Source organism: Aspergillus nidulans, chromosome VII (assembly GCF_000011425.1).
Source record: "Aspergillus nidulans FGSC A4 chromosome VII".
Taxonomy (NCBI): domain Eukaryota; kingdom Fungi; phylum Ascomycota; class Eurotiomycetes; order Eurotiales; family Aspergillaceae; genus Aspergillus; species Aspergillus nidulans.
In genome coordinates, this window is record NC_066263.1 from 402,647 (window position 1) to 430,213 (window position 27,567).

At 50.3% G+C, this 27,567-nt stretch overlaps 9 protein-coding genes across 9 annotated transcripts, besides 3 other annotated features; 5 read left to right on the forward strand and 4 right to left on the reverse strand.

Annotated features, from left to right (window-relative positions):
* Positions 1 to 27,567: part of a sequence feature (contig 1.165 538..114598(-1)) that runs on past both edges of the window.
* On the forward strand, positions 2,476 to 7,114 carry ANIA_08928 (type V ATP-binding cassette transporter atrA; the record flags this gene model as incomplete). The annotated part of the gene is made up of 5 exons (XM_677105.1): positions 2,476 to 3,076; positions 3,142 to 3,200; positions 3,262 to 5,597; positions 5,653 to 6,307; positions 6,365 to 7,114. The coding sequence occupies 5 exons, from the start codon at positions 2,476 to 2,478 to the stop codon at positions 7,112 to 7,114; spliced, it is 4,401 nt and encodes a 1,466-aa protein (XP_682197.1).
* Positions 8,332 to 9,399, forward strand: ANIA_08927 (uncharacterized protein; the record flags this gene model as incomplete). The annotated part of the gene is made up of 1 exon (XM_677104.1): positions 8,332 to 9,399. One exon carries the CDS (start codon positions 8,332 to 8,334, stop codon positions 9,397 to 9,399), a length of 1,068 nt encoding a protein of 355 aa, XP_682196.1.
* Positions 10,716 to 10,728: a sequence feature (Short protein (ANIA_11635, CBF84642.1) was converted to a misc_feature.).
* Positions 10,898 to 10,962: a sequence feature (Short protein (ANIA_11635, CBF84642.1) was converted to a misc_feature.).
* On the forward strand, positions 11,699 to 12,602 carry ANIA_08926 (uncharacterized protein; the record flags this gene model as incomplete). The annotated part of the gene is made up of 5 exons (XM_677103.1): positions 11,699 to 11,783; positions 11,875 to 11,922; positions 12,321 to 12,443; positions 12,519 to 12,564; positions 12,599 to 12,602. 5 exons carry the CDS (start codon positions 11,699 to 11,701, stop codon positions 12,600 to 12,602), a joined length of 306 nt encoding a protein of 101 aa, XP_682195.1.
* ANIA_08925 (uncharacterized protein) lies at positions 14,572 to 15,278 on the forward strand (the record flags this gene model as incomplete). Its single annotated transcript, XM_677102.1, has 3 exons — positions 14,572 to 14,795; positions 14,894 to 15,086; positions 15,183 to 15,278. The coding sequence occupies 3 exons, from the start codon at positions 14,572 to 14,574 to the stop codon at positions 15,276 to 15,278; spliced, it is 513 nt and encodes a 170-aa protein (XP_682194.1).
* ANIA_08924 (uncharacterized protein) lies at positions 17,116 to 18,725 on the reverse strand. The gene is made up of 2 exons (XM_677101.2): positions 18,304 to 18,725; positions 17,116 to 18,236 (listed from the first exon to the last, which is right to left on the reverse strand). Exons 1-2 carry the CDS (start codon positions 18,518 to 18,520, stop codon positions 17,179 to 17,181), a joined length of 1,275 nt encoding a protein of 424 aa, XP_682193.2. The 5' UTR covers positions 18,521 to 18,725; the 3' UTR covers positions 17,116 to 17,178.
* Positions 19,138 to 21,600, reverse strand: ANIA_08923 (uncharacterized protein; the record flags this gene model as incomplete). The annotated part of the gene is made up of 2 exons (XM_677100.1): positions 19,138 to 20,434; positions 20,516 to 21,600. 2 exons carry the CDS (start codon positions 21,598 to 21,600, stop codon positions 19,138 to 19,140), a joined length of 2,382 nt encoding a protein of 793 aa, XP_682192.1.
* Positions 22,529 to 22,849, forward strand: ANIA_11634 (uncharacterized protein; the record flags this gene model as incomplete). The annotated part of the gene is made up of 2 exons (XM_050612716.1): positions 22,529 to 22,571; positions 22,644 to 22,849. The coding sequence occupies 2 exons, from the start codon at positions 22,529 to 22,531 to the stop codon at positions 22,847 to 22,849; spliced, it is 249 nt and encodes an 82-aa protein (XP_050468602.1).
* ANIA_08922 (uncharacterized protein) lies at positions 22,972 to 23,591 on the reverse strand (the record flags this gene model as incomplete). Its single annotated transcript, XM_677099.1, has 3 exons — positions 22,972 to 23,189; positions 23,242 to 23,303; positions 23,359 to 23,591. The coding sequence occupies 3 exons, from the start codon at positions 23,589 to 23,591 to the stop codon at positions 22,972 to 22,974; spliced, it is 513 nt and encodes a 170-aa protein (XP_682191.1).
* ANIA_08921 (uncharacterized protein) lies at positions 24,771 to 27,007 on the reverse strand (the record flags this gene model as incomplete). The annotated part of the gene is made up of 5 exons (XM_677098.1): positions 24,771 to 24,795; positions 24,877 to 24,903; positions 24,977 to 25,026; positions 25,244 to 26,396; positions 26,457 to 27,007. 5 exons carry the CDS (start codon positions 27,005 to 27,007, stop codon positions 24,771 to 24,773), a joined length of 1,806 nt encoding a protein of 601 aa, XP_682190.1.

The window sequence follows — 27,567 nt, forward strand, 5'->3', positions numbered from 1 at the left end:
AGCCCTGCTGCAACCAGGTCATGAACCACTTTTTGTTCGGCCTCGTAGACGTGGTTGAGGTCGGTCTCTGAGCAAGGAGTAAAGTGATCGATTTAGACCCCGAGATAACGGCTAATAAAAAGGATGCCGGAGCAAGTTCTTCTCTACCGTTGACTAATGCAAAGCGTGTGAAGCCGGGCTGAGCAAGTTTTCGGCTTTCACCTGGCTTTAAACCCAGTGCACGAAGGTATTGAAGTTGTCGTAGGAGGGATTAATGCTGCCACAGACATATACAAGAACAAGAGAATTTCTTCATTCGATCCTGGCTGCATAACGCCTAGTGGAAAACTATTTTCAAGGCACGGTTGGCATAGAATGAATGACTTCTGACAAGCAACAACACCAAGTTACGCTCGGTGCTTCCACTATGAGGCACCAATGGCCTACCGCAGATGCCCATCTGATCAAAGTATTATCTTTATTATTGGCATAGCTCCCGAGCCGCCTTGCTCTCATTCATGGCGACGGCATACATCAAGAGGGCTATGCGGTTCTATCTGTCGATCGAGGTCAAGTCCAGCATCAACAGATCGGCCGGCCAACTTCCAGCAGTAAATGATAGCCATATGCAGCGGCGTTTAATAGAGAACGTTTCTTTGACTAGGAGTGGTCACTGAGTGAGAATTACCGCCGCCAAAGCAACAAAGAAACGGCATCTGCACGTCCCAGGGAGGTTTCATTATTTATAGGTGACATGATACATCGCTGAGGCTGTCATACATATCAGTGAGAAGAGGAAAAATCGATATTTTGAAACTCGCTAGGGCGATATGGGGATTTGGCAAGAAACTCGAGACCATCAATGTTTAACTGCACTATACCAGTACCAAGTCACTGAAGGGCCAACAGCTTTCTTGAGATTCAGACTGCCGAGATTAGCTCCAACTGGCAACCGCTGACAGCGCGGTCAGACAGTCTATTTTTGATCATGGAAGAGTAACTTATACTCAATAACACCCGCACGTCCGACCCAAGATGTGCCGCTTGCATTGTTGGTGCGTTTTCGCAATTGTCGGTCTCGAAAGTGGCTGTTAGTGCCGATCACCTACACAAGGAGGGCAGTGATGCCGGATCCGGTAAACATGACGACGATCTCCTCCATGGCCGCATAACACGTAGGCACGTAGAGTTGTGTTTGAGGGGCTGAGTGCGATGATAATTGGTGTGGAGTTCGTGGTAGACGATGACTTGGGCGACCGGCCCACTTCCTTCAATTCCCGCTCTGATCATCACAGGCTTTTCGGCGAACCAATTAATTGGAACCAGGCTGCAGCTTGCAGGTGACGTGATCGACGACATCGTGGACAAAAGGGCTGCCAGAGACTGCCAGTGACGATCGCGATCGCGCACGAGGAAGATGAACTCTAAGAGTGTTTAAATGACAGGTGTGAACCGAAACGCCGGTTAGGGCTACCACCCGCAGGCTTTACTAGTTGAGCATTTCGAAACCAAGGCTTCGATTGACTATGACACGAGTCGCTCTGGTAGGTAGCGGCAATGTAGTGCCGCATCAGATAATCTTGGTTGATGAATTTAGCAGGAGAATTTAGTGAGAAGAGCCCTATGAAAGGACAAATATAACGGCACCAACTACAGTGGGCAACGTGTTTTTGCGTCGAGCCTGAACTACCATAAAAAGCCCAGAATCTATGGTCTTTCTAGCCATCGGGCTCACTTAGGGGTAAAATAAAAAGTCAAAGAAAAGGAAAAGAAAAGGAGAATATAGAAGAAAGAAAGTTCACCTGTTGGTTACAGCACTTACCTAGAGCGGGCTTTAGTGACATATTATGAAAGGACTATCTACGAGACCAGCAACAAACGCTGACAAGCAAAATGAGCGAACTGAATAAATGCTTTGAGGGCATTCAGTTCTTGTTCTTTAGGCCATTTTCAGTCTAAACATCCCGCTATTGTGGCGTTTCCTTCCCCAGAGGTTCATTACTTAAATGACATGGGAATCTAATTGAGCTAGCTTTTCCAATGACTGCTACTGTTCGAGTTACCCGTAACCTAAAGTTTCCCATGCCGCACAGCTCTGCCGGCTCTTCTCTTATGTTTCTTGAGGGCCGAGGGTGGCTGCGATCGCGGCTTCTGGAAGATGATCCTGTACGCGTACAACCCTAGTAGGGAAGAGCAATTCCGCCCTCCGCCGGCTCTATCTAGCTTAGACTCTTAATTCCGAGTTCATTGAAAGACTATTGGACGATCCGGTTCGGAACAAGATTCGGTGTGGTTGTAAGCCGGCCTATCACTGGACTATTGATCCCCATCAAAAGCAAATATCGGGCCGGAGTAATTCTTCAGTATAGTCCGGAGACAATGATTCCGGTCCAGCATGTAAAGAACCATGAGTATAACTGTCTATTATCTGGCCCTGTAGCTTGCTCAGAGTTTCCAGGGTTATCGTTGTTGCTGCACCAGTTCATTCTCACCACCATGGGTGTTCCCGATGAGCTGCCGCCAGGCTCATCAGAGACGGACACGATCGTGTCTTCGTCGCAGCCCACCAATCGTTCTCCCATGGACCTGATCAGTGAAGCTGAGAGCTTGAACCTGCGCAGAATAGCAACGAACCAATCAAAAGCCCAGTGCCGACCAGGCTCAGCAGCCGTTCCCTCGCATGACAATCCACCCAACGATGACCTAGAAGACGCAACCCTTGACCCCAACTCCGCCTCATTCTCTCTCGAGAAGTGGCTACGGGCTGCGGTCTCCGACGCTTCACAGCACGGTCTATCTACCCCGTCTGGAGGAATCCTCTTCAGAAATCTGACCGTCTCGGGCTCAGGCTCGGCGCTGCAGCTCCAACCAACCGTGGGTTCCGTCTTGACTGCGCCATTGCGATTCGCGAGTTTGCTGCGACACAGGCGAATCGAGCCTAGACGCATCCTGCATGGATTTGACGGCGTGATGAAGACTGGGGAGCTGCTCCTTGTTCTCGGCAGGCCAGGGGCCGGGTGTAGTACATTCCTGAAAACGGTTTGTGGCGAGACCAATGGGCTGCATATTGACGCGGACAGCGTCCTGCATTATAATGGTATACCTTCAGAATAGACTGCCGTGACCGGGTCCTGAAATAGTTGGGCTAACGAGATCCAATAGGGGTATCACAGCAGCGTATGATGAAGGAGTTCAAGGGCGAGGTTGTCTATAACCAAGAGGTACATCTTTCCTGCTTAGTTCACTGTAGCTCGACTCATAGCATGTTAACCCCCGATCAAGGTCGACAAGCACTTTCCCCATCTAACAGTCCGCCAAACGCTAGAATTTGCTGCCGCAGCACGCACGCCTGCGCACCGTTTCCAGAACATGTCCCGCGACGAGTTCGCTTCATACGCAGCCTCAGTTGTCATGGCCATATTCGGGCTCTCCCACACACACAACACAAAAGTCGGCAATGATTTCGTGCGCGGTGTGTCAGGCGGCGAGCGGAAGCGCGTCTCCATTGCTGAGATGGCGCTAGCGATGACACCATTCGCAGCATGGGATAACTCGAGCAGAGGCCTTGACTCGGCTACGGCACTGAAGTTTGTCCAAGCTCTAAGGCTGAGTGCAGACCTTGCGGGTGCTGCGCATGCCGTCGCTATCTACCAAGCCAGTCAGAGTATCTATGAGGTTTTCGACAAGGTCACTGTGCTTTACGAGGGGAGGATGATATTTTTCGGGCCCACAGGCACTGCTAAAGAATACTTCGAGCGGATGGGCTGGGTTTGCCCTGCCAGACAGACAACAGGCGATTTCTTGACCTCTATCACCAATCCGCTGGAGAGGAAGGCGAGAGCAGGAATGGAAGACGTCGTGCCCAAGACACCAAAGGATTTCGAGATATACTGGCGACAGTCCCCCGAGTACAAGACTCTGCTGGGCGAAATGACTGAGTTCGAGACCCAACACCCCACCGGCAACGACGAGCAGGCCTCAGCAGAATTGCGAGCTCGAAAGGAGAACTCGCAGAGTAGGAACTCACGCGCAGCTTCGCCATACATCCTCAGCATTCCTATGCAGATCAAGCTCAATACGAAACGTGCATATCAGCGTATCTGGAACGACATGTCTTCGACCATGAGCACAGTCGTCGGGCAGATCGTGATAGCCCTAATCACCGGCTCAGTATTCTACGACTCGCCCAACACAACGGCCGGTTTCCAGAGCAAGGGCGGGACACTCTTCTATGCTGTGCTGCTCAATGCATTGACAGCCATGTCCGAGATCACGAGCCTCTACTCGCAACGGCCCATCGTCGAGAAACAAGCGTCATACGCGTTCTACCACCCGGCCACCGAGGCGATTGCCGGCGTGGTTAGCGATGTACCCGTCAAGTTTCTGCTCGCTGTCGCCTTCAACGTAATCATGTACTTCCTCGCGAACCTGCGCCGTGAACCAGCGCAGTTCTTCATCTACTTTCTAATGTCGTTCACGGTCATGTTCGTCATGAGCGCGGTCTTCCGCACTATGGCCGCCGTTACAAAGAACGCTGCGCAAGCGATGGGTCTCGCTGGAGTCCTCATGCTCGCGCTCGTCGTGTACACGGGCTATGTTCTCCCTGTCCCCTCAATGCACCCATGGTTCGAGTGGATCCATTACCTTAATCCAATCTACTACGCGTTCGAGGCGATGATCGCGAACGAGTTTCACGGAAGGGACTTTGACTGTATTGCTTTTGTCCCGTCGTATGCAGATCTGGACGGGGATAGCTTCTCTTGCTCCTCGCTCGGGTCTGTTGCCGGAGAGAGGATGGTTAGTGGAGATAGCTATATCAATTTCAACTATACCTACACCTACAGCCATGTCTGGAGAAACTTCGGCGTTCTTCTTGCTTTCCTTATTGGGTTCATGGCCATCTACTTCCTCGCGTCGGAGCTGAACTCGTCAACAACGAGCACTGCCGAAGCTCTGGTTTTCAGACGGGGCCATGTACCGGAGTACATGCGTCCAGGATACACCAGACCTACTGACGAAGAGAAAGCCGTCACACAGAGCGACATCAAACCGTCCAGCCCATCGCCGACGAACACCGATCTCCCTCTTCCCCCACAACGCGACATCTTCACCTGGAAAGACATTTCCTACGACATCGAGATTAAGGGTGAGCCACGCCGTCTGCTGGACGACGTCTCAGGTTGGGTCAAACCCGGCACGCTGACCGCGCTGATGGGTGTCAGTGGCGCCGGCAAGACAACCCTGCTCGATGTTCTAGCGCACCGAACAACGATGGGCGTTATCACGGGCGACATGTTTGTCAACGGCAAGGGCCTTGATGCAAGTTTCCAGCGTAAGACTGGCTACGTCCAGCAGCAGGATCTGCATCTGGAGACCGCGACTGTGCGCGAGAGTCTACGGTTTAGTGCATTGCTACGACAACCAGCGTCTGTTTCCATCAGGGAGAAACACGACTATGTCGAAAGTGTCATTGAGATGCTTGGGATGGGTGACTTTGCAGAGGCTGTTGTGGGCACGCCCGGGGAGGGACTGAATGTCGAACAGAGGAAACTGTTGACCATTGGCGTTGAGTTGGCCGCAAAGCCAAAGTTGTTACTCTTCCTTGATGAACCCACAAGGTATGTTCTTTGCGTCCAAGAGATCCTACGGGAGAATGTGAACTAACAAAAGCAGCGGCCTCGACTCCCAATCCTCCTGGGCTATCTGCACCTTCCTCCGTAAGCTAGCAGACAGCGGACAAGCGGTCCTCTGCACGATCCATCAACCCAGCGCGATCCTCTTCCAAGAGTTCGATCAGCTGCTCTTTCTCGCCAAGGGCGGGAAAACAGTCTACTTTGGGCCCATAGGGCCCAACTCGCGTACTCTTCTCGACTATTTCGAGTCCAACGGGGCGCGCAAATGCGACGAGGCGGAGAATCCTGCCGAGTATATGATCGAGGTCGTGAACGCCGAGGTGAATGACCGTGGTACTGACTGGTTTGATGTGTGGAAGGGCAGCAAAGAGTGTCAGGCTGTGAAGGAGGAGATCGAGCGGATCCACGAGAAGAAGAGAGGGACTGCAGGCGCCATTGAAGAAACTGACGATGGTAGCACTAAATCAGAATTCGCGATGCCATTCTGGTTCCAGCTGTATGTCGTCACGGTTCGCGTCTTCCAGCAGTACTGGCGCATGCCCGAGTATATCATCTCCAAAGGGGCGTTGGCGATCGTGGCAGGCCTGTTCATCGGCTTCTCGTTCTACGATGCAAAGACATCTCTCGCTGGATTGCAAACACTTGTATTCTCGCTTTTCATGGTCTGCGCACTTTTTGCGCCGCTTGTGAATCAGGTACTGCGTTTCTTTCCTTTCCTCCCACTGAGCAGAACTAATACGGTGCCCACGTAGATAATGCCCCTCTTTATCACCCAACGCTCCCTCTACGAAGTCCGCGAGCGACCCAGCAAAGCCTATTCCTGGAAAGCCTTCCTGATTGCCAACATCCTCGTTGAGATCCCCTACCAGGTCTTGATGGGTATTCTAACCTTCGTCTGCTACTACTACCCCGTTGTCGGTTCCAGCCAAGGACCAGACCGAGAGGGCCTCGTCCTCCTCTTCTGCATCCAATTTTACGTTTATGCCAGCACTTTCGCACACATGTGCATTGCAGCGATGCCGAACGCCGAAACAGCTAGTCCCATCGTCATCCTCCTCTTCAGTATGTGTCTTACCTTCTGCGGTGTTATGCAGCCGCCCGACGCACTTCCAGGCTTCTGGATTTTCATGTACCGCGTCTCGCCGTTTACCTACTGGGTAGCCGGGATGGCAACCACCCAAGTTCACGGGCGAGAAGTTGTCTGCGGCGAGAATGAGCTCTCAATCTTCGATCCCCCGACGAATCAGACTTGCGGCCAATATATGGAGAGGTACATCAGTGTCGCTGGTGGCCAGGTACTGAACCCGTCTGCGACGGCGGGTTGCGAGTATTGTTCTCTGACTGTGGCGGATGAGTATTTGGCAGCGAGCCAGATATACTGGAGCGATCGTTGGAGGAACTTTGGGTTGATCTGGGTGTATATTGGGTTTAATATCTTTGTTGCGACGGCAGTATATTACCTGTTCCGCGTGAAGAAATGGAATGGACGGAGGAAGAAGTGAGATGGGCTAACGTGAATACATAACTTTGTGTTCGAGCTGTAATATGTTTGAGTCTTAATGGTTTTAATATTGATAACAGAATTGTTCTTGTTGCGTATAGGGCTAATACTCTCGCTAGATTTCACAGACCTGCTCGATCCTTGAGTACGGAAACAGAAAATCATCAACGTGAATACGAATCGTATGGAGATCAATTAGCAGTCTATACTATTTGATTATCGCCACAATACAGGCTTCCTGCAGAGTTACCACTACAGCAGCTTCGTTCATGAGTCCTTTTCACCTACATAGGACTCACCGTCCTATGAGCTTCCTTTGGCTTGATCGCATGATGCACATTCCTTCAAAAGCACCTACGGTCTTTTGATTTCGTGTGAAGTTCGTTTGAAATAGATATAGCCAAAGAGACTCTGTTATTACGGCCACTTTATTCACCAACCAGATTGGGCCGTTTCCAAGGTAGAGATGAAACCGCCCAGCCTTAGTTAGAATATACAAAGACTTCATAAGAGCAACCAAGGCAAAGGTCTTTGTTCCGTCCAAAGTGATTCATGCAGCGGAACGTAGTGCAGATTGAGCTAGAGAATCAAGTTCCAATTTAGGTACCAAGTGACTGTAGAGAGGAATAGACTGGGCAGCTTATTGGTCTCATATCCTCTACAGCTGCTCCAGAGGCGTCGTCCTACCATCGGGATAGAGAAGACCGAGAATGGGAGAGGTACCCTCCTGGATGCAAAGTCTTGGCCACGTATTTTCACCGAAGCGGAGGGACTTCTAGTCTCCGGGCCCGTTCACTTGGAATTGTGCCTTATACGGACACCGGATGTACGGAGCGTTGGATATCAAATTCCTGAGCATACATTCTTGAGGAACGTGTATGTGGAGTCCCTGACTTGCCTGCCGGAATACCTCATCCATGTTAGAAACGCCAGGAGACACCCTGAGCAGCCAAGGGGGACGCAAGCGGAGTCCCTCTTCAGAAACAGCAATTCCCCGAGCTTGGCGTCAGGCATAGCTCGGCAGAACTGGACGCGCTCGTATCATTGGAGGTATTATTTTGGCAGGACTGGTGATCTGCACGGAGGGGGTTTCAGGCCCGCTTGGCGTATGAAGTTGATACATACTGGGCCGGTGAAGACCCTCATGTATAAAAGGGCCTTTCTTCTCAGTAGCTGGAGAGTGCGTTCGATAAGCCTCATTCCTAGGCCTCAATCAGGATGACCAAGTCCAACTTCATTACTGCGGCAGTCCTAGCTTTCGCTGCAACTGTCTCCGCCCAGTGCGGCTCGGGCACCCCCGACGCCATCGTTGACGGCTCCGAGGGTGCCTACACGGCCACTGTTGAGGGCAGCGAGGTCTACTCTGGGTCCGATTTCTATACCGCGATCACTAGCGCTCTCGACGGGATAAGCTCGGGCCAGCGTCTGTCCATTCTTGCATCCGGCTCTATCGGCACCAATGTCGTCTCCATTCCCAGTGGACGCATCTTCGAAGGATGCGGGACGATCGACGTGCAGGCGAACAGCGGCCGAGGAAATATCCGGTCATTGAACACGGAGAACGTGCAGATCCCATACTTGACGCTGACTGGGAGCCCGTATTTTGGGCTTCACTTCTACGGCGTCTCTGGTCTGTCTCTCGGTCAGATCACGATGAATTTGAGCGGAGGGCTGGGGATCCGGTTCGAGCGCGATGAGGCGGCGAATTCTGATGTCTCGATGGATGTGATCAACATCACTGGCGCGGGAAGCCACGCTGTCGAAACTTGGAACATTGATGGTCTCACCATCAACCAGGTCATTGCCCGGGACGTCGGGGAGTGCGGGCTTCTCCTGCAGACCACCACGAACGCGCGTATCGGGACGGTTGACGGAGACAACGTCGCTGCAGGCACCGGCTACGCGACGTTCAGGATGGCCAATGCAAATGGTCGCCTGAGCGATGGGAGCTACGACACCAATGTCTATGTTGAGAACGTGATTGCGCGCGGTGGAGGAAGAGGCATCTTCTGTGTCTCTGAGAGTGGAGGTGTTGAGATTGGCAATGTGGACATCAGTGACACAGAGAACAACGCGATCCTCATTGAGAACTGCTATGGCGTTAGTATTCTGGGCGGCAGCGTCAATGGAGGAGGCGATGTGAGGATCGCGGCCAGGGATGAGTTTGAGAATACGCGCGATGTGAGCATCAGCCTCGAGGTCAATGGGGCGAACGTAGTTGAGAATCCGTGCGGCGAGAATATCACCTGGGATATTACTGGTGACGCGACCTTGAATGTCTGTTAGATGCTGTGCAGGTGCTTTTGATAGCGTTGAGAGGCTGTTTCCCGTCTTGTACATATGTGAGGTTGTTTCTCGAATATCTACCAAACTCCTCAGAGCCTAACCTGCAGGTTTGCATGCACAACAACGCATTATTTCTGGCCCTCGGCAAGTAATATCGTAAAAGGCATCGAGACCGAAGATTTATATCCCTGACGAATCTGTGCTCATGAACTAAGAAGAACCGGGAAACAGCCCTAAGCGCCAAAATTGCCCTATAACTGATAAGGGCCTGGCTTCATGAGCTTTGGATATCAATGACAGTGCAATACCGGTCTGCGCTGATCATCCAACCCAGCGCGGGTTCCGGATCTCAAAAATAATCACCTAATTAAATGTCTTGATTGTAATCCTATATTTCTCTCCTCCCCAGGCTCGTCAAGACCAAGATCCTCTTTCTCCCATCTTTTATAAAAAGAAAAGGAAAATCGAAAAAGCAAAGAAACTCATATTAACAGAATTCACAGCAAGAGGAAGAATATTATTGAGCTAAATTATTTAACTCACCGCATATTTCTCCCTCAAGCGCATGCCAGAATAACGCTTCTACGCCTTAAATTCTGTAAACTCCCTTGCAGGTTCTTCGTTCTATACGCTTTAGTATGCCTAATACCATGGAGAGAACATCCCATTTTATGAACAGTTGAGAACTCTTGCTTGGGTGATAGTGAGGTTGCTGGTATTCCTGCTAGCTTCTGTTCTGTGTCGTCCTCTACCAATGTGGCTGGCTGCGAGATGCCGGTCATCGTTACCCAGCCATTCGTCAAGTTCCCCTTTAGTTAATATATTACCAAGGATAGAGCTAGTATCTTGAGGGTGTGTGGTCTACACAAGCACAACAAAAGTACTTGCCTTGAATTTAGTCGATGTATGTTTCCCGCAGCGGCAAAGTCGTTAAGACAGAGCAACGCATTTGGCTTTGGGCTAATCTGGATATCGCAAGCTTGATATCCCATTATGGTCTTTGAGTCAAATTATCAGAATAGCTACTCCTTGACAAAGGGTAGGGGTCTTCGCCGAGGGGGGGGAGGAAGGGGAAACAAGCTTTCGGCTTTGCCGTTTAACCAGGAAACACCCACTCTTAAGCAACTATTCAGCGAGCTGCAGCTCGGAATGACCATGATGAATAATCATGGTTAGAAATAAGAACACTGTGACTCATCCATCATGAGAGACCGCACAGTTGAACCCATTGCTCCCTCAAATTGAGCCTGGTTGCTCGTAACTATAGACAATTTCTTACTCTCATATATAGAAAGTTGATTTCTTTGCATTTCTTTATGTACAAGTTAGGTAAGTTCAACTGGCGAGTTCGCTCGAGGCTGCGATCTTTATGCAACCCTTTGTTGTCTGCTGTTATTAAGCTACTGCCTCAGCCTGGCCTACTCGCCTATATTGTTATAGTCAATGCAACTCCGCATGCCCTTAGAATAGTTCTAACTCTAGGAACCCATACTAACAGATCCATCGTCCTACTCTAAAGCCGACGAGAAGCACAACCCGCGAATATCTCTACGGAAAGACTGAATGATAGCCAACTCAACAGCCACAGTGACCACAACAACCACCAACACCGCCATAAACGGCGTTCCCAGTCTATCATAACAAACGCAATAGCAACGACGAAGAAGTATTAAGCAGTCCACACTACAGTTCTCGAAAACCGACACAGTCTGGCGCCTACCACTCTAGCCAGATATCCAGGATATCCCAGATTTACTGACAGGATGTGTACATAGACCGTTCTTCCATTCATCGATTCTACCTATATTCTCTATTGAGCATACAGTGAGATTATGAGCACAGCGTGTGTGATGGTTCATTAAGAAAGAGGGTGTTGGGAATAGCCGTAAATTCAGGTTAGTCGTCTCTTACTCTCCCAGGCCTCGTTGACAGTCACTATCCGTTAGCTACACTTTATACGGCATGGGTTGTAAGATTAGGCAAATCATCAGTTTGGAAAGTTTGCCGGTTAATAGAGACATTATTAATCCAGAAGAAGGTAAGCTTTCGGATTTGCATTGCGTTTTAAAAATAACCATGATCCACGGAATATGTCAGCTGGAGGCTGAGCTGCCTCCATTTCCTTCCTTATACAGCATGATAGTCTCAGAAGTAACTGGCTGAAAAGCAAATTAGCAGCACAACAGCAAAAAGTCACAGCACCAACACTACCACTAACAACCCCAGGCTCATCAACCCTCATTGAATCTAAACCTGTCGCAGAAACAGCTAAGGAACCACGGGTATTCTTGAACATCAAATGCCCTTCACAGCGCACCCAAATACAACTTCGTCAAGTAATGACTGGAGTGAAAAGGATGTCTTTGCCATGAAAGTGATGCGAAGTCAGTGATGATCCGGAACTGCCAAGATGGTCTGCAAGCGAACGCAACTCGTTAGTAGTGTTTGAAAATGTGCTGGATTTTTCGTTTACAGAGTCATATGGTATTGTCGTCGCTCTCGTCGTCTCGCGCATCCTTGGAGGTAAGTAGCTCTTATTGACGTTGACGCTATCTACGCTTTGTTACGACTAGTTCCAGAGTGCGTAAAGTAGGAATGTGGAGCAGCGTGGATCAGGAGGAAGGGAAGAATTGAATAATAGTAATGACCGTGGAAGCTTCGGGTCTACACTGCGGTTCCGAAAAAGGCTCGTGGAAGATATGCTGGAGTGTCCTGGGTGGACAGATAGGTCAGTTGGCTTCATCCTTTCTCCTCAAGACCCGGATAATTCACCCATATCACGGACTCTAATAACTGCTGACTGAAAGTTGCATACCTGGTATCTTTTGGCTTCTCACTCGGCTTTTGAGTCTACATAAACCTCTGGTCAGCATAATCTCTGCTCTGTGAGCCCTAACAGTTAGCTTCGTAGATTGTTGTAGGAGCAGGCCATCTCGGTGGATTCCAGAGGGCTCGAAAAGTTGCAGGAGGTGAAGATGAAAAAGGACAACGAGGGATATGGCGCCTCCTTGGGCTTTTCTACAGTGATAAACGGCTAGGCGATGGTAGGTTTCTGCGGGCGTTGGGATCCCAGGGTTCTTCCACTGTGTCTACGGCAATGTTATAGCAGTTCTCGACAGGTTCCGCAGGCGAAGAACCCGATAAGACAATCGGCGTGCTGGAAGGGTAAGTTAATGGAAAATCACTGGGTTCGTTCTAGTTAGATTCGCAATACAGTCGTTTAATGCTGTTGGAATGTGAAGGAAGATGTTGGGAGGGGGGTTCTGCTTCAGCCATATTGACTTCTATTTTTAAGACCGCCGCGTTATTCCTAAGCTTTGTATTTCTAAGCTCTTCCCAAGGTTCATGATTCAGCAGAGTCTGAACTGGTCTTTCTCTTCCTAACCTATTGTTGGATTCTTTGCTCTTTGATGTGTCCGGCTTTGCAAATAGGTTTCGCGGTTGCTTCTTTCACTTTATAATCCAAACTTGCATTATAGCCTTCTTGTTGACTTATATTGACATTTTTAATCTTTGCTAAACCTACATCTTGCAATATTTTTCTTTCCTTCTGCCACGCGGTCAGCTTGCGGGCATAATACTCATTCCTTCCAATCTCCCCTTTTACAACTACGCTTACAACCCCAGCTGTGAGTAATAAAAATTATCTATCAATTCACTCGCATGATTTCGCATTCTTGAGACTGTTCACTCTTCTCTTTGCTGTATTTCGACGGGTTCAACGAGCTCTCTTGAGATGATGCGGAGTTCTGTAGGGCTCCATTAAATGCTTAAGAGATCCATATTCATTGTCTGTGGCTTTTCATTCTTCTTAATGGGACAGTACTATCTTGTCGATAGAGAGGTACTACGCTGACGAGATCTGAGAGATGAACCGACCCAACCCGGGTTCGATTCAAATAGTATCTAGGCGAACAAGGGATAAATAGACGGTTGAAAAATACTATATGTTCAAGTAATTGCAAACTGCAGATATACCAAGTCTTTACCACATCAGAGTATTCCTTGATTGTTTTCTCTTTCTGGGTTGGTTTTTATGACTAAGATTAGTCTACGTGATAAGATATATCCGCTATAGTATATGACAGACGAGTTTGATAAAAAATGGCTCAGTGGGTATAGAGAATGTACAGAGAAGACAACGACTAACGGCGGGATAGCGTGCGTTTCTAAGGGAGACTCTTCGTTGACCTTGATGGGTTTACTAGCATTGAGAAGTTGGATGTCTCTGAGCTTCGTCACGATACGACGTCGGGCAACTCCATTACCAACGGACAAGGACAATGATGTGTTCTATTCCTTTTGAAGGCCTGCAAAGGCCCTGCTACAACTCAAGTACATGGCAAGGTCTCCGAAAGATAAGTACCGGAGGAATTGAAACGACGGATCTTCTATCCGATGACTCAAATAGGGTTGAAGAGGTTAAAGGTGACACATTCTCCCTCGAGAGCCTTCTACTAACAAATCAACATGCTGTATGCGGCTGAATCAGTGCAATCCTTCGCAGATGAGAACTAACCGGCTGCAAGACAGTGTGACGTACGAAAGATAGACGGAAGAAACTAGCTTATGTAGGCGTAGTACGAAAGGTCCAGTTCTACCAGATTAAAGAGACATTGAATTTGGGCCCGTTACGGTCTGGGGAGGCCAGGGTACGCAGGGCAGTTTGGCAAGGCAATCCTTACTGAGGAACAAGGCTACACCTACTATCCCACGTACCGCAAGCACTCCCGACATCATAGACAACGACCGTAAGAGCAGCCTTAGGCGGCGCGAATCCACCCTTGCAAACTTGTAGCAACGACCCCATTGACTTACTAGCTACGAATCAAACCAAAAACGAAACGCGGGCACAACCGCGCACTGTCCATTGAAATTCCCTTAGCCAACAATTTCTTGCAAGGCATTGAACCCTGGCACCGAGAGATTGGCCCGGCTCTTCCCATACCCTAACTTACTTGTATCAATCTGTACATATTTTGTATATAGTAAGTGAATAAGCAGCGTAAATATGCTTACTGGGCAACCAGTTAATGACAGTCTGGTTACTAAGCGTTCACTGCTGCCGAATATATAGCTTGCGGAAATGCAGGTGACCTGATAGCAGCCTGATAGCATGCGAACCCAATCCCAAGCTATATTCTACTTCCTCACCCTCACGACTTGTTCATCATGGAGGATAATGCTTTAGAGAGCGCTGTTCCCAGCGCTGAAGGATGCCGGACAGCGTACGAAAAGGGTTCCGCATCTGGTCAAGCCTTTATAGGCGTGCTATCTGGCTTTCCCTACACCTGCTTCCAGTTCCAGCAAGCACTTCTACACCAGCCTTATTTCCCGGATGACCTGGATCTGGAGCTTACTTATGATAATATCTCTGTCTCTGGGTCATCAATCTGGTTAAGATCGCAAGAAAAGTTCAGAAGCCCTGCTACATACCTCCGCTGGAACGACATCTTCATATCCCAGTCTCAATTAGAACTTCGATTCCTATCAGTGCCTCTGCAGACCTGGGCCAGAGTCTTCATAATTGGTTCAAAAACGAGAGAACCCACCTCACTGTGCTGGTATTTCCATGGAGCTATATTTTCTCTGCGCGTTGGGCTGGACTTATGCCCAAAGCCACACTCGCATATACGGATAGCAAGGCATACGACAGCGACAAACCCGAAGAAGACGATTCTGCTATGGTAAATATAGGTGTCGGTGACGATGACGCAGTGAGATGGTGGCTGCTATTATGGCTCCAATAGAAGGCTGGGAAGCCTACATAGCCATTGGTAAAGATAAATTTCGATCTCCCTGGTCAATATCTCTTCCGGCAGACCTCGACCTTTCCTATCGCAAAAACCACTATTCGCCCTCAGATACAGCCGTATTAGCTGCGACTGCCTTTCGTTTCCTAAACGATTACTGTGCCCTGCATGACGTTGTAGATCAGGCCTATGCAGCACTGTCAATCGTGTTACTTCTTCCACTCTTGCGCGACAGTGGAGAAAACATTGTTTTGCCGAGACCAAAATTCAGGTACAAATAAAGGCATAAACTGAGATCATCAAGATGAAATGTGCAGCTTAATCTTGTTTGGGTACGGGAAACTCATTACCTGGACAAACTTCTCACCTTGAGCTGCAATACTAGAGGGATACGTTCCCTGTTGTCAAGTGTCTTTTACGAGCCTGGCATAGCTTGCAATATTGTAAGCCCATGGCTGCAAGCCATGTTTGCTGTTGTGAACTGTTTTAAGGACAACCGCATTCTCGCCTACATGCTGATGAGTTGAGTCCCGCACCTCGCCTTTTTATGGCTGTGGGGAGCAATAGTGGGTATCCACAAAAGAGTGCTGCAGGACGGTCGATTTGGCCTGATCCCCACAGAGCCACATGCTGCAATGTGGTCGAGAACCATACAGTCATTCATGCAAGAACCTGTTCATCCAGCAGCAGATAATCATATCCTGCGTTCTGACGAATGTCGACTTCTGTATCTTGCCAGGAGGAGCATCATACTCACTGGCCTGTGTGTCAATGGAAACTGGTTGGTGCCACCGCTCTTAAAGTCACTGAAATTAACGTCCGGCTGCATGCAAACTGTATTGAGCATGGTCCTCAATTTGCAGGCTTCAAGTGGACTTGCCGAAATGAAAGGGTAGCGCATCAAATGTCTGAGCCCGCACTTGCACCAACATTGCTGCCGGCATACCCAGTGGTGCCAGACATAGACATCATGATCAGGTATGAGTCTTTTGACATATTGAGGAGAATGTGTCAAAAAAATGCAACAAGAAGCATCTTCTGTTGGCTGCGAGCGGAAGGGTGTCCTCCAAACGAGAAGAAAAGACACGATGGATTGACATTGATGATTCAGATGATTCTGAAGACGGGCGGTTGATAGACAAAGATTCGAGAAAAAGTCATGAGGCTTTAAGCGCTCATGTGGAAAGCTTGATAGATCATACTGTCAGTGAGATGGCTGATGACCCTTGATTAATATCGGCATAATTTATTCTTTGCTACGAGACCTGTCAATCTTACGTTGATCCTTAATATCAGATAGCCACTCTGCCAAGTCGAGACTGTCAACGATCCCTGATAAAGCATTCTAAACTAGCCATCGTCATTAACAAGAACAGTCATCAGCATTTAACACCACGACCCGGTGGGTCTTTGTGAGCCCAGTACTCTGATGAAAGTATATGTACAGAAGACTTCAGCGGCGCTATCGAGGGAAAGGAAGCATGCACTATCATATTCTAGGCGAAAACGAGGACCGGCCCAACATGCTTGTCTTACCTTGCATAACTGCCTGGTACCTGTTTAGTTTAATCAGATGACTTTATTGATATAAAGTACCAGATCTATTGGATACTAAATACAAGCTGTTCGCTCAACGCTGCCTAATACATGTCTGCGAGACAGAAGTATATTAACTATTTTAGCCCTAATATCCTGCACCCCCCCACTTCTGTTAATACTCTGTAAACCCCACAAATCAAGCTTACTATACACATACCTAAAGATCGCGAGGAAACTGTTTCTATCACTTTCAGGAACGTCTGACTGATCATGGAGTTCTACCACCATTACTAGATATTCAAAAGGTACCAAGCCATCCGAACCGGATTCGCAGAAGTCTGAAGGAGGAAAGGAGATTATGAGGCAAGACCTGGACGCATAACCAGAAGGCTCTTTAGAAATGGACGTATGCATTTTGCGAAATAGTGCAGGTTACCCAAGATACATTGAATGTCAATCTAGCCAAAATCGAACAGGTAGCACTGGTCTACTTCCCCTTCCTGTCGTCTCCAGCTCCCTCTCCCCTCTCCTTCTTCCTCTTCCACTCCTCCTTGATCTCCTCCCACTGTTTGACTTCGTTATCCCTCAGATCGCCCGGAAAGAAAGTACCCAACAGACTCTTCCCCAGCTTTTCGTATCTCCTCTCCAGCTCCATCAGCGTCCCCATAACCTTGACCTCCCCTACGACCTCCACAAACTCCAGTGGAACACCATACGCGGCCGGGGTCCTCTTCCACCCAGCAACAAAGATATTCTGCAGCATTCCAATTCCCCCGACGGCGATAAGATACCAGCTCCCGGTATCGATTCCGCTAGCCGTGATCAGCAACGCAACCCAGGCAATACCCAGCACGATCGTCAGAAGCTGTGCCACAACAGTAATAGTCGGGTAGTCTATCATGCTGAACCCCGTCGCCAAATCCTCGAGATCGAGCCCGACGCCATCCGACACGATCGCGATAGCATGCTGCGCTCCATTCCCCCTCGTCAGCACAAAATTCTTCTTGTTTCGATTATCCAGCCGTCGGCAAGCCCACTTCTCGACCTTCCACTGTGTCAAGGCCCCGGTTCCATAGCATAACACCGTCGCCGCGCCAGTGATCATCAGCACACCCCAGTCCCCATTGATTCCAGCGGGGATACTAGCAATCCCCAGCTGTAGCACCGTACACAGTATGCCAGACCAGTAGAGCAGGTCCTTGCCCGGGACGCCCGCCTGAAGCGTCTTGCTTGGTTTATATACACTGACGACCAATCCTGCCTGCGACGGCCGTGGCACCTTAATGCCAGAATCAGGGTACTTCTCATCTTCGCGTGCTTGGTCGAATTTCCAGCGGGCGTCGATCAAGTTCTGTGTCTTTTCGCGAATCGCCGGATGCATCCAGTAGTCGTAGTCGCGCATCATCCGGCCAAGGACCCAGCTGTTGTTACCGCGGACGTAGCCGTTTTTCCCGTTAATAAGACTGCACCCTGTATCTGCGTCGGGCATGAGGCGGTACTCGCCGAGGGCAGAGCACACAGCGGAGGTTGCGTAGGAGACCCATCCTGCTATCATTTAGCAATCCAGCAAATATCAGGTGTATTATTGCGCAGGACTGGAATCGAGACGCACCAAATGAGAATGCAACTGGCGCAATCGGTCCGCCGACAAGCTGCGCGAGAGCGCGATGGATTAGATCCCCGCCGATGAGCAGAAGAATGGTAAAGGCATAATTTGACGGATTCGACCATTCCTCGCGAAAACTGTCTGCTGTCGCACCCGGGTCAAACGTGCGGGATGCGAGATTCTGGAGGCGCTGGAGGGGTGGGAGTGGCAGCGTGGGGGCCATGGCTGACCCTGGGGCGTGGAAGTGAAGGAATGAGGTCGAGAATGAGCCTAGAGATGAAAGATGCAGAGCTAGTGTGAAATTGAGATTATCTGCAAGCCAGGAAGTATAGTTCACTTTTGATATCAACAACTAGCATGCTGTCGCGCTCTTGTCGCGCAGTTTGACCGGCAGCTGAAAAAATCGCGGTCGAGGAGGCTGGGCTGAGCTGGGCTGGGCTGAAGATGCTCGGGCTCTCACGGTTACCATGACAGTTACATAAATACAGCTAGTAAAGATACGGGGATACGTTATGCGGGGTTCACAGCTCGTATTCTGCGGCCTGTTGCACGGGACAGGGAAAGCCCTAGATAATATTAACGTGGCTAGCTGGCAAGGAACAAATAGATAACTAGTTCGTTCAACTGGCAGACTACTCCATCCTATGCTCTTTCTTAACCCAGATTTTACTAGGCATGAATAGTATGGAGAAGAGCAAATAGTAAACTCTCTGAGTATTAATACAACAAACAGCTGATGCTTTGTAGTTGGTGATCTTTTGACCAAATGACAAAACCGCCCCAACCCTACTCCATGTTGGGAATAGCCTCAATCCTGCAATTTATTTACTGATTGGTTGATCATCCTACCAGCCACTTGGTCCGCTTCCTCAGTAGGGCCGTCCGCACAGTACTGACTCCCTCTGGCGGCTCTTGGGTCATCCAGACGGATGCGATATTCTGATGGATGACTACATGGATCCCATCCTCCTGTCTTTCTTGAAGACTCGCCACGACCGCCGGTGCTGTTGCTCTCTGCTTCGGAATCTCGGATAGTATGACTGCGTAGGTCTGCCAGGTCTGCCACTCGACATTACTATTGTTCCTGGGGAGCTGGACGAGAAACCACTTCCCATCGAGGTCTTGCCCTGAGTCCGCAGAACCGGCGCACTGGATCGCGCACCCGCGTTCCACGCCCGCAAAGGGCTTCCCGAGCCCAAAATTGACGAGAAAGCCGTGGTATTGGGCGAGAAGGCCGGGTCGACGGTTCGGGTTGAAAGACGCAATATCGAAACCGGGCTCAGCGCCAGCAGATGTGATCTTCGCGGTGCGAAAGTTCAGTAGCGACCTCGGCGCCCAGCGGTACCCGCGCTGGTCGAGGCGCGGGTAGTTGTTGAATATCACCCCGGTACTGAACTTGCCCAGCTTCTCGAGGAACAGCGCCATCCGCTTGCCTCCCGAATCTATGTCCGGCTTGGCCGGGATCTCCTGCAGGTCCGCAAAGGGTATGTCGACGATCGTCGCAAGACATATGGTCTCGTCCGCTAGCCGCGAGGTCTTGCGCTCTGACATCGCCGCGGCCAGTGGGAAGTAGAGGCGCCATTTCTCGGTTGCAGAAGTGAGACCGAACATGCGCTGCAGGACGCTATATTGGCCGACGAGTCTCATTTCTGCGCCGCGGGGAAATCCGAGGTGGATTCCCTGCCTCTGGAGTGAGGATTCGTATGCGCCGAATCCCTCCCTGAGTTCGTTAATCTCAACGGCTCGATCCTTGAACTGGAACCAGAGCGCCTTAGGCAAGAACCCTTCCTGGTGAGTCCAAAGCCTCTTGATCCAGTTCGACTGGAATATACGCGTGATAAGGTCGAGGGGTGGCGCGTCGGAGCGGATCTCCTGCAGCCAGTCGTCGAGGACGAGAACTGCTTTGGCCTCCGAGTAGACACGCCGCATTGTAGTGATCGCCTTGTCTTTACGCGCTTTGTCATTGGCGGGGATGCAGAGTGTATCCATCCAGAAACCTACCCCGTCTGATTCGTAGTCGCTCTCGGGGATTCTGTAGCGGCCTTCCCAGGTGACGCCTTCGACAAGGCGCTGGATACGGTCGAGCTGACATTCTGGCAGGGAGTTGGCGTCCGGGTTGCCTTTGCCGTCGGTCCAGCTGCAGATTTAACAAGCTGAGATCAATTCTCTCCATATCTCAAGGGAGGCAGAAGGGAAGGGGGAAGAGGAGTGAACATACACATGCGAGATGGCCACAAAGTCCGGCCGCCGCCGCCCTGTAAGATGATACTCGACCGACCACAGCTTCTTCATCCCCTTATTCCAAAGCGCGATTGGGATAGCGTCCTTGTCGATTATTTTGGTCATGGCATCGACCCAGTCTCTCTGCCCGCGCTCGGGGCCGAGGTGTCCGCCATACCTGACCTCCTCGCGGCATCCATCGTCCGTCACATGGCGAGTCCGGTACATATTCGCGTCATATTCATACCGGCAATGGGCCCTCACGCACTTGGAATGGTGGTCCAGCTCGTCTGGCTCCAGACCGGCCGAGGCAGCAAGGTAGTAATGCCCATCGATAGGCAGCTGTGTCAGGGTCGTCATCATATCTGCAACGCACCATTTCGTCTCGAGCCGTCGCATCAGAATCCCCGAGCGAGCGGTCTTGGGCCATGGTGAGACCCCGTCGACGAGTCCGCTGATCTCCTTGCTGCAGACGTTATATGCTGTGCGGCGAAGAGTACATGCCATTGCAATCAACGTCGTCGCGATCTCATCCCGCACCGGCCAAAGGCGCGGCCTCTCCTGCTGCAGCAGCGAGTTATCCTCTTCAGGATTGGGTAACCTGCAGAATCGGTCGAGGATGCTTCCCGCGCGCTCGAACATCTCGTTCAGTGTATCCCAGTCCTTCATGAGCCGGCCCCTCGCTTTAATCCCCTTCTCCCAATCTACGAGCATTCCGGGGAGCCTACTCGTGTTCACGATCCGTGCTTTGGCGTGCGTTTGCGTCGCGGGTTTCAGGAAATCTTCCACCGAGGCCCTGACACCACCAAATCTGAGAACATCGATGGCGAGGCCAAAGAAGAGCCATGTCTGAAAGAACTGTTCCACCTTCTGGGGACTACCTTTTCTGTGGAACCCGTCGGGGTCGAGGTGTGCGTCTTTGGTTGTCTCGTCGCCGCCGTGCAGCTGAGCCTCAGTCCAGTGCCGTGCGGAGGGAAAAGAAAGGAAGGATTCTCGGGAGATATCGAACCAGTCGGATTCAGGGGCTTCATAGGGGGCTACAATAAAGTGTTTCTTGCCGGCATGGAGAGGGAGATGCTCCATGCTGATGGTTGGGAGTCGCTCCTCGGATACGAGGGTGGATGACCCCTCAGCTTGTGCTTTGGGTCGGATTTCCCCTCGTATAAGCAATCCTCGATAAGCTGAATTGACCAGTAGCTCCCACTGGCCCGGATAACTTCCTTGTCTAGCCGTCGGTTTTGGGGGATGCTAACTCCGCGTCGTGGCTAGCTGAGCGGGGATATGGCTGTTGTCTACGGCCGGGGTAGTCGGGGAGGGTTGTACAGCAGCGCTATGGCTTCGCTGACAGGTTTAGAACTGCATACGGGTGTATTACCGTTACTCTCTGTTATAAATGTTACTTGGCAGGTAAATGGCCTGGTACATATCCAACGTACGTACCCAACATTTTAGCCAAGGATTCTTAGTAGAGCCAGTTCTCGCCGGTTGTGCGCATCTTCAGCATTATACCAAAACCTCAACAAGGCTTTACCTTAGAAGAGAAAGATAGTGTCCTTCTATTAATCGCGGCAGTTTGGATCTCTAGACGGGGCCGTCGAATGTTATCGTCGCTCAAGCGTCATTGATGAGATGGGCTTAGATGAATAGGCACTCTAGAGCCAATAAAGAGGAATCAAATTGGGTAAGGTCGATGGAAATCTCTGATATTGAAATAAAAACTTCCATCCATTCAATATCTACGTATATGAGCCAGTTGTAGGTCTCTAGACTGCTGTTTTCATGAAATTCCATGCCCAAGATGCTCAAACCCCTATAGACCTCTATATTGATTCGTTTAGGACGCCAAAAAAAACTAGCGCGTACTTCTTCCTGAAAGAGACTCTGGCTGAGAATAGCTCCAGTAAGATTCATTTGCCATAATTCATATATTCATCGTCACTTATGACGGAACAGGAAGAAAAAATACTACAGCAGGACAACACCCAGTCCAACCAACCCTCCAATCGCAATAATGGCCGTCCAAGCAACTGCAACCGCCGTTGAAGACGGTCACTGTAGGTGGGCTCCCGCCCCCAAAGTTACGCCATCAGTCTCTGTACACTGCCCCATGACCATGGTCGTCACAGTCTCGCCCTGGTACGGCACCGTGCGATCTGCCTTGGTCGATTCATTCAACAACTCGCCCCTTACCAGCAACGTCGTCTCACCCTCGATATCAATCGCGCTTCCATCAGTCATGTTCCATGGCGACATGCTGAGACCCAGCCTTTGCGTGAGCGCGGTAACGAAAATGCTATCCGATGATGATCGTCACACCCACAAAGGGTGTTGAATCCGCAGCGATAAATAGATACCCAGCGGGTGACGTATTCCCCGTATTTTTCTTCTTCAGAGGAAATACTCGTCCAATTGAACTTTTCTTTGTACTTGTACGCGAAGTACGAATTAAGCACGTCACGCTCCAGAGAATGTAAAATGGGATGGGGCCCAGGTCTGGGTCGTAGGGGAGGTCGAGAAATACTTGGGGTTCGACGCCGAGGTAGGAGATGTAGGCGGGATCATCGAGACTGGGGACCACAAGAAGTCGAGACTGATCCAGGAGCCGGAGCTGTTGTCCCAGCTAAGTGGTGTGCCGGAGCCCTGGGGTATAGCCGCCTTCGAGGCTTGTTTCTCTATAAGGTGTTAGCTTACTCTACTTCACCCGGAATTTCATGGTCGACATACTTCCAATTCCACACAGAGTAAAAGTGCATATATCCTTCGCTGTGTGCTTTACAAGTGACGTACTCTGCAATAAAGCAGGTGTTGTATTCGTCGCTATCGCCGCCGCCAGAGCTCGACGAGTCGTCGTAGCCATAGCCTCCAGAGCTCGAGCCTGAATCAGAGTCGCTGTCACTGCCACTGCTGTCTCCTCGTCGGCGTTTCCATAGGGTTCTCAACTCGTCGCTTGATCGTGTCACCGGCGCGTCAATGGTGACATCTTTGCGCCAACCGCTTACAGCCGCTGACGCGGTTAACGGGCAAAAGATTGCAAGAAAGAGCGTTGTCACCCGAAAACTGGTTCTGGGCATCATGATGAGAATTGCTTAGAACGGGTTTCTGGGGAGAAAACTTGCGGGGAGGACAGTTTGCGCAACGACTGCGAACCACAACGAGGAACTGGGAAATGCGGACGGGGACTGCGCCCCTTATAAAACCCGGTAGCCTTGCAATGCTGCAGTAGCCCTGTATATGGATGAGCTTGACTGACCCTGCTCTAGCATGTCCTATTTACAGCATAAGGCTCCTTCGTGTTGAGATCTATACGAGATGCTTCGAGCACCCGTCCAATAAGAGATGAGAGCGAAATTTAACTGCGCTTAGGGTCGCCATGTGAATGCTATATACGGTAAGCACATAGACCAGAGAGTCTGGTGTGAAGTAGTAGAGCATGTAGAAATTAGGCTCAGTCCTTCTATGTTACGTTTAGCCTATCTTTGAAACGTATAAAGTCTGAAGCATGGGTGCGTCAGGGTCCCTTTTTCTGTATGTGTACGGATAACATGAAGTGCGACCATAGCCCGTACTATTAAAGGCGTGGCATGATGCTTTTTCTAGATCGAGTTAACATGCCAGGTGCAGATTGAATTCTGCTTTACAAGGCGTACGGAAGGCTATAGGCTGCTGTGGAGCCTCGCAAGTATTTATACTAGCGAGTAGTAGATCGGGCTAAAATACTCACGCAGAAGCCAAGTTAACGAGAGAATGACAAGGGACTCCATATATGATCTTTCCTAGTAACTACATCAGTATACTAGCAAGGAATCAATTGTCATTGTAATGTTGCATATAGCCTTTGTCGCTCTCAAGTGTCCTTACGGCTGGTTTTGGCCATTGCCTAATAAGGTAGTGGCTGTCTATATAGTGTCTTGCACAAGAATAAATTTTCAACAGCCTAGGCACTTTGGCGGAGTGGTTAACGCGATGCCCTGCTATAGTATGATTTCTCATACAAGCGAGGCATTTCCTTCGGGAGCGTGAGTTCGAATCTCACAGGTGTCGTTTTTTTATTTAACCTCTTATTTTTTCTACGACCCCGTACATGGGACCAAACAACACCTATGGCACAAAGGGCACGGACCAGTTAGCTACTTTATTCTTGGTCTAATGCGAAGCTAATACTCTTGTGCTAAGGTCACTGCTGTATGCATGCCATCTAGCCGTGCAATGCTCAACTAAGCCCGGCAAGCAGCAAGAGTACGGAAATTCGGAATTTATGCCATGGAGGATAGATAGTTTCTGGATAAGTTAGAAGCCCATGGTTTAAAGAATTGGCTCTTTACAACGAGAACCGTTCGAGCTCTGCATGTTGGGACATACCTCGAGCGGTGGGTAATGTCGGAATCTCTACATAGCCATAAATATTTCAAGATTTTATGATTTCATTAATGCTTGTCCTGACATGGCTCGCCGAACACACTGTTTATAGAGAGAAGCGGATCCTTGCAATATAACACATTTCTTGATTAGCTGCGATATTGTTTAGTACCTCATTTAGTTAGACAACACTTAGTGGTCGCAATGCGTTGATTCATGCAGGAGCCGTTTCCTGTGCACAGCCCAAATGAGTTAACCCCTTCTATCAAACGGTCTCTAGGGCAATCCCCGTGTAGCAAGCATTGTCTTGCCACAGTAAAGTCTTCTCTCCGTCCTTGACCCGGTATATACTCCCACCGAGATCACACACATACACAGTGCCATCACCAGCAACCCTCAAACCGATGGGCTCATTAAAATGCCGAGCAAGGATCTCCTTATTCGACTTGAGTTTTTCGAGCTGAGTTGACCCTGATAGATCCACACAGTTAAGCGAGCAGCCAATGGGGTGCTCACCCCGGTCCGTCCAGTATAACTTTTGTGATTTCACCTCCAGGTCCAAATCGATCGGCTCTGGTAAACCGTCCAACAGCAACTCAATATCTGTTCTGTTCTCCGCTGTCTGACCGGCAGGTATCTCAAGGCCCGCACGGAAAATCCGGCCCCGGCCTGCCTTGCTTGGGCCCTTCTGGGTCCAGTAGATGTACCTGTGAGGGGTGTCGACGGCGATACCAACACACCAGCGCGTAAGGTCGCTGCGATGCTCAGCGCAATCTAGGCTCCCCGTCTGGATGAGGACTTCGTGGCCCGATCCGTCAAAGTTGCACCGGTGCACGCCCATTCCTTCGCGGTCGCAGAAGTAGATCTTGCGGTTCATGTCATCCACCACTAGCTGTTTTGGTGTATGCACAGATCCAGTGGGCAGGAGGGTCTGCATATCCGACCCGTCGAGCTTCGCAGAGTGTACTGAGCCGTCACGCGTTGAGGTGGCGCGCCCCATGTTCGTCCAGAAGAGGCGGCCAGTGGACTTGGATACGTCCACCCCGTCTGGCAATGACTGGCCGGTGACGATTGGTGACATATTTCCGGTAGACTGATCAAAGTAGAGGATTTTCCCGGCTGTGGGGATCTGGTCAACCTTGTTATTCGATCCCAAACCGACATCTAGAATGTACAGACTCTGTGCCGCCTTGGTAGCGGCAGCAGGTGCAGCGGCGGCTGACGGTCCGTACAATCCACCTTTTTCACTCTTCAGACCTAGTCGACCTTGATCGATATAGCTCTTTCGTAGCCAGTCCACAGTCATGCTTCCGTCAAGCCCCCTTTCCTGGATATAGTTGTCTTCAATGAACGCAACTGTGTCTAAGCCGATCTTGTCCATCAACTGGCACGGCGGAGAGCTGGTTGGCAGCTGAAACATGTTCGTCCACAAGAGGTCTATTTCCTCGGGCGTGCTCACGTCTTCTGCTAAGATGAGCATAATCTCACGCTTGATTGCCGCCCACAGACGGTTGAAGATGAAGCTGCAGATGAAGAACGTTAGCAATGGTCCAACCCAGAAGAATGATATAGCCGACACCTACCCAGTCGATTCCTTTCTGGCCGTAACAGGGATCATTCCGCATCCCTTCAACATCTTACTCAAGCTCTCAAAAAGTTCGGGCCTCGTTTGACCGTTCGTCATTAGCTCGACTGTCCGAATTTGCGGCGGCATGGTGAAATGGACATTTAGCACCCGTTCCTTCCGTTGCTCGCCCACCTTCTCTACCATCAAACTGGACTTGAAACTGCTACTGTTCGACGCAATAACGCAATCAGCCGGTGCATGGCGATCGACCTCCGCAAACGTGTCAATTTTCAGCGACAGCTTTTCCGGCACCGCCTCAATGACAAGCCAGGCGCCTGCAACTGCAGAGGAGATCTCGGCGAACGCTTTGTATGTGCCGGGGACGGGATGCGGCGTTGGTGTGATGGCAGTGAATTCGTGAAGATGGGCGTCGATGAATGAGGCCGCGTCGCTGAGGGCTTGAGTCGAGGGGTCCCGGATGTGCACGGTGTGCCCGCCTGCGATCAGGACGGCGGCGATCCGTCTTCCTAGGACGCCGGCACCGAGGACAACGATTGGGCGCGTCATGGCAGGTTAGTATTTCAAGGATATTTGGGAAGGGAAAATCGCATACCTGACTTGGATATGTACATGGGGTCCCATTTATATGTGCTAGCTGGAACTTGGGACAACCCAGCTGCTACCATCCGTGTTATACGCCGTATCTCTCTATGCTGCTGCCGAATTCCGAGATGGATGACGATATCTTGATGGAGACCTTCGGACGCCCTTCGGACGCCTTCGGACGTTGTTCGGATACAATTCGCACGAGTTGGCGGCACTGTCTGCCTACTTTGTACGGTTCCACCGGACGCAGATCCTTCACGCCTCCTGGGTCTAGTTCAAGCTTGATGCTATGCGCTAGGTATTGGGGTTCTCAGCCTTGCCGCCGCCCTCGGTCATCGGGGCAATGCGACAGTCGGCATAGAAGGAATTAAGATGGTTGTAGACGTCGGACGCTGCTTGGTCTAGGGACTTGCTTGTGGGCTTAGCTGGTATTTTCAAAGAAACTTTTTTTTCCCAATTCTTTCTCGGTCTTCTAATGCTGGCTTCATAGTCAATCTAGCTTGGAAGGGCTCCAGTGATAC

What these genes read in the sequence shown, in the direction of transcription:
- ANIA_08924 (XM_677101.2), bottom strand. Translation starts at nt 18,520, where the DNA reads ATGGCCCCCACGCTGCCACTCCCACCCCTCCAGCGCCTCCAGAATCTC. An exon ending in GCCAGTTGCATTCTCATTTG is followed by an intron (nt 18,237 to 18,303) that starts GTGCGTCTCGAT and finishes AAATGATAGCAG; the next exon opens with GATGGGTCTCCTACGCAACC.